The sequence below is a fragment of the Nanorana parkeri genome, unplaced genomic scaffold, assembly GCF_000935625.1.
Source record: "Nanorana parkeri isolate BGI_ZX_2015 unplaced genomic scaffold, ASM93562v1 scaffold1249, whole genome shotgun sequence".
Classification (NCBI taxonomy): domain Eukaryota; kingdom Metazoa; phylum Chordata; class Amphibia; order Anura; family Dicroglossidae; genus Nanorana; species Nanorana parkeri.
This window is the reverse complement of record NW_017307517.1, coordinates 365,792-371,493: the sequence shown is the minus strand read 5'-3', so window position 1 is coordinate 371,493 and position 5,702 is coordinate 365,792. Positions and strand designations below refer to the sequence as shown.

The following is a 5,702-nucleotide window of genomic DNA, read 5'->3' as shown; positions in this document are numbered from 1 at the left end:
TTGGAGCCTTTCATTTAAGCTTCCCTACCATTTTTTTTTTATATTTCCATACAGTAAGTTTTTTATGATATTAAAATATATTTTTACCCATTTATTACATATACCTAAAATAAAGTAAACTATCATACAAGGATTTAATTATTAGAGCTATAGGGTCTTACCATAACAGTATTTAGTAAGCATTGGCTAAAAAAGTAAATAAGGGAAAATACAATTACAAAATAGATTTACCTCAGTTGTTTCTAGCATTTTGATTTAATAATGCAATATAACAAACATTGTTTTTATAATTCACACATGTTTGCACTGAGCATCAATGTTTTGACTCTCTGAACCAGCATTATAAATTAATAAATTATGTCCTTTCTAATTGCATTAAATGTCCTCAGTTGTGCTTCCACTTGTACTTGTACTTCATCCTTAACACTTCAAAATTTTGCTTTCATCAAAGCTACCTTAACATCTTTATTTCTCAGTGTATATATAAAAGGATTCAAGAATGGTATGACGACTGTGTATATGAGAGCAATAAATTTGTCATATTCAGTAAATCGTGGCCGGATATACATGATTATTACCGTTCCAAAGAACAAACTAGTTACAGTAAGATGAGATGAGCATGTGGAGAAGGCTTTCTTCTTTCCCTCAGGGCACTTGATTTTTGAGATAGTTAATATAATATGAATATAAATTAGCATGATAGCAGAAAATGGGATTAGCCCAGCAAAAACAGTGATTATGCTGGTGACCACATTGCTCCAAAATGTATTAGAACATGACAAGCTCAGCAAAGCAGACAGGTCACAGACGAAATGATTGACTTCATTGGATCTGCAAAATTCCAAACTGGAGGTAAAGATGATTGGAATTAAACCAAGAGTGAAGCCACTGACCCATGGAAGAACAGACAGCTGTATACAAACATTAGGAGTCATAAATGAACTATATCGTAGAGGATTGTTGATTGCTAGATCTCGATCAAAGGCCATAACAGCAAGTAGATAACATTCTGTAACTCCAAAGGAATTGAAAAAATATAGTTGTGTAAAACAATTAACAAAGTAGATCAACCTATTGGTTGAAATTAGGCTGAATAGCAATTTTGGAATTGTAACTGATATGAACATAATTTCTAGAGCAGAAAAGACACTTATAAAAAAATACATAGGAGTGTGAAGAGATGGTTCAATTTTAACCAAGACAATAATTGCAAGGTTGCCAGAGATGCATATAATGTACATTAAAAGTATTACGATAAATAGTATGACTTCAATCTGGTGAAAAGTGGAAAAACTCAGCAGAACAAATTCCGTCAATGTGGTCTTGTTGTCTGTCTCCATATTGAAGATATTCAGGTATATTTGCCCAATTGTGAATCATATTAAGAATAAGTGAATTCTAGAAAAGCATTAGGTAGTCCTTAAAAATTAATCTCAAAGAATTTTGATATTTTATAGATAGTGGTAAATGGACCTCTATCTCTAACCCAACTAATTGTCCATTATTTTTCTACATCTTAATCTTAATGGACACTCCAAAAGTGGATAGCTGGAACATTTCCTGGAGAAAGCAATTGTGTTTAATTCCTCAATATGATGTCTTTTTTTAATGCAAAATAAAAATGTTACATTTATATATCACTATGACACATTTTACACTTCATACCTCCACCATATTTAATAGTATTGTGCAATCTAGATTAATCATAAAATAATTGTTTATAGGTTAACAAATATGCTGTTTTGAACAATAAAAGAAAAGTGATAGGACCTTGCCAGGAGTTTTTGATCTGAAGGAGAAGGAAAAAGCGAGATATGAGAAACAAGTGCTTATTTTGTAAAAAAGATTTGCCACTTGTAATTAGGCAATGCTTGCAACATCTGGGTGTACCATGATCCTTTTCCTTTCTTCTTTCAATTTTGAATACAGAATGAAGTATACATATTTCAAGGATTTAAACATTTTTGGAGAAACTGATGTAGGCCTTACCATATGCTTAACCAATGTGATTTATTATCATGATCATGGTAATAAAGAGCCAGCTTTTGTTTACCATTATGATAATCAATTATTTATTTTTTGTATAGAAATTAATGTTGCTTACAAGTCCTCATTCTCAGGTAGGGATGAGGTTCTGGTTCGTTGTTACCATGCATTCACAGGGGATCCAGAAAGCACAACATTTACAGTCTCGGCTAATGCAAACATTTGCTTAACCAAATTCTTTGTAACTATAATGCACTGCTTAGCCTTTGCACTTAGGTTATCTGGCTTAGAAGGGCCAATAAGGAGGCTTTTGGCTATGCCAGCTCCTCACTATAAAAGGGTTAGGTCACAGCAGCCATATTAATAATGTGCTTTATCTGAGCTAGGAAAAGCATAAGGACTGCTACTGACAAACTGCATAGGGAGAGATACATGTAGGGCACAGATCGGTAACCCCCAACAATTCTTTTAAGCATCAATATCTGTCCACAACAGTTTATTGATGGCCAGCACTTGAATTTTTAAACAAAGCAAATGTGTCTAATAATTGAGGTATTTTCCCTTTACTTTTAGATTCGAACTTTTAGCTTGGGATGATTAGGGCATTAGGCAGTTGTTGCTTACAGTCCATTTAAGAGCTGCATTTTTTGCAACACCTCACTGCATCCTTTGAAAAATAAAATAAAAAAACTGCACACCCTTACCCCAGATGCACCACAACCCCCTGTCATAGCCCCATATTGTTTTTATGAAAACAATAAAAAAATGGCCAGAATCATGGCAGTTTTGTGAGTCATTTGAAGAGGGAGCAGGGTTTAGACACAAGGCAGTTGTTTTGCTACACTAAAAATAAAAGTGCACTGTCCCAGAGACACGTAAAAAAAATTATCAGCAGCAAGATAGAAGTCAGACACAGATTAAGCAGATTTGTTTTTTCTAATGCAAAAAAAATGTAAACTATCAGATACACTTGTGAAAAACAGTCAAAGGCCATGATGTGTGAACACAAGTCAGGGTGTTTTTTTTGTTGGTCAATAACATATTATTAGGTGTTAAGAAAATATGCCAGTCTTAGTCCCATTTCTCCTCTGTTTCACTTTTTATAACCAAAGTCCATTGTTCCTGGGAAGTATTTAACAACAATTTTTATAAGAAAAATAGTAACTATGTATGATGCATTACTGAAAGAGGGAAGTAGACAACACTTCCTCTAAGCACTTAAGATTTTCTCTACCTGAGATTGTGTAAATTAAATATCCATATAAACTGTAATGTAATCACAAAACTCTAATAGACTACAGCAAAAACATGATTAGTGGATAAGATTGCTATACAATGTGCCTTTGCCTTTATATACTGTATCTTTATTAATTATTGTTTGCACATGGGGGTAAGCATATCCTTAGGTACTTTGGATGATTAATGTGCATGAAGAGTTTGGGGATTTTACTGATTAACACAATATTTTTGTTGAAAGAGATTTTTTTTGTGAGAATATTTTTTTATTGAGGAACAAAGAAAAAATACAGTGACAAACAATAACCAATGATCATCAATAAGAAGAAAAAGCTCAACAATGGAGACTGACAAAGGAAGAACCTTGGTGGAAGAGGGACACCTCAAAAGGAAGGAACCAAATACAATCAATACAAATGAAAAAGAAAACCTAAGGTTCGGCGATGGCCAGCCAATGTCCTAGAATTCAATACCAATATAGTCAAATTAAGTAATGCAAACATTATAAAAATGTTTATAACTACATTTAAGGTTGTCAGATAATGTTCTGATAGTATAGCAAGAGATTAGGGCAAAATATTGAATATGTTTTTGTTTCAATGAGACCAGTATTGTATCAATAAAAGGCTCCCAAACTTGAAAAAATTACTGCGTTCTTTATTCCTTTTGGATGTTTATTTCAATCCAGTCCATTTGGAAGACAAACAACAATTTGTTTTAAAAAAAAAGATAAAAAAGGAAGATCTGGGTAAATTCGTTAATATAATGCAGCTTTCTTTCCCACTAATAACATAATATTCAATAATTTCCTGCAGCCCTACTTACCTTATCTTGGTCCCATGTAATTGTGAGGTACCAAATATAGCCAAAGTCTGAGATAAGGGCATTTCATTTACTAAATAGCATTGTGCAAAATTTGCCACTTGTTTCCAAAAAGAATTGATGTGAGGCCCAAAAATGCATGATACAAATCTGCTGGTTTATGACCACAGTTAAGACATGCTGGTGAAATATTGGTGCCATGATAAATTACTTATTGAGAAAATAATTCATCCATTCTGAGAGGCCGGTAGTACGTACAGTATAATCTAAGTGTGGTCTATACTAGGGTTGCACAGATACTTTTCGGGTACCAGTGCAGATACTTGGCATTTTCATGAGAACTAATAGGGTTGCAGCGGTTGCAGCTGGGACCTGGCTCTGGCACTCCACCACTGTCCTGAAATCATTAGTCGTATTGTTTTAGAAAAACTGTCACATGACAATAAACAAAAATGTATCAGTACTCATACTTGTAAGTACTCGGCAAGTACCAGTACTCGTACTCGCAAAACTGGTATCTGTGCATCCCTTTATTTATATTTATAAAAACAAAATCATACATTAAAAAAGAGATGTACAAATCCCAGGAGCTCCGTGTGCTCCTTACAAATGGCAGCTGCCTCCTAATTTTTGAATTTTTCTCTAGTGTAGTCTTGGAGCTCAAAAGTATCGGTACATGTACTCGTACTTGTACCGAGTACTGTACTTGGTATCTGTGCAACCCTAGTCTATACCATGCATAATCTTGAGAAAAAGCACCTTTTAGATGGATTTTGTTCCCTAAAAATTTGTCTATTGGATTGTCACAGTCTACTGCAGAGAATGTATTAAAAACACTACGAACATAGGAGCGTAACTGTAAATATGTAAAAAGTTCAGAGTTTAAAAAAGGATAAACTTTTGAAGCAGCTTGAAAAGTAAGCGGTTTAAGTGTATGAAAATCAACAAGGGACCATACAGTGACAAGCCCCTCTTAAAAACAACTGTGACCTAAAGGTTAAGGGAAAATCAGGATCGCCCCATAAAGGTAGAAAAAAAGTGGAGTGACTATTTAAGTGGCATATATTGCGTAGTTTGTGCCAAATGATCCAGCAAGAATAGAGAATGAGGTTAGAAATCACCTCAGGAGCAGAGAGGTCCTTGTGCATGTGAAGCATATATAACAAATGGAGGTCAGGTATAGCATTCTGATCTAGATCAGTGTCTTTGTAAATACTAGCACCATGAATCCAATTTTTCCAGTTAACCAGTTATAGCATCGTAAGAGCATAACCCCAGGTCCAGAAAATTAAATCCACAATTTTTAATAGGCTAATTTTAGTGTGCCTTCCCACACAAATAAACCTTTGAAACTTCTGGGTAAGCATTTTAAAAACCAACTGTTGAAACAACAGGGGCGATGTTTGCAGTATTACAATAACTTGGGAAAAAGCACCATTTGTAATTAGATTAATCCACCCCATATAAGATAAGGAAAAGTGAGACCATCAGGGTTATTCACAAAAGGGTGAAGAGTTTGGAGAAGGCAGGAGAAGTGAACAATCTAGGACAATATAGCTGATTTGGAAACATTCTCCAATTCAGCTCACTTTCCAGTTCAGCTATGTTGTCCTAGATTGTTCACTTCTCCTGCCTTCTCCAAACTCTTCACCCTTTTG

At 34.4% G+C, this 5,702-nt stretch overlaps 1 protein-coding gene across 1 annotated transcript in view; it reads right to left on the bottom strand.

The window, feature by feature from the left end:
- Positions 1–428: 428 nt before the first annotated feature.
- The window catches only part of LOC108797244 (olfactory receptor 5V1-like), a 14,331-nt gene continuing 9,057 nt past the window's right edge, over positions 429–5,702 (bottom strand). Inside the window, exon 4 of the mRNA XM_018568814.1 lies at positions 429–1,009. Within this exon, the coding sequence (XP_018424316.1) occupies positions 429–1,009 (581 nt within the window). The remainder of the gene's footprint in view (positions 1,010–5,702) is intronic.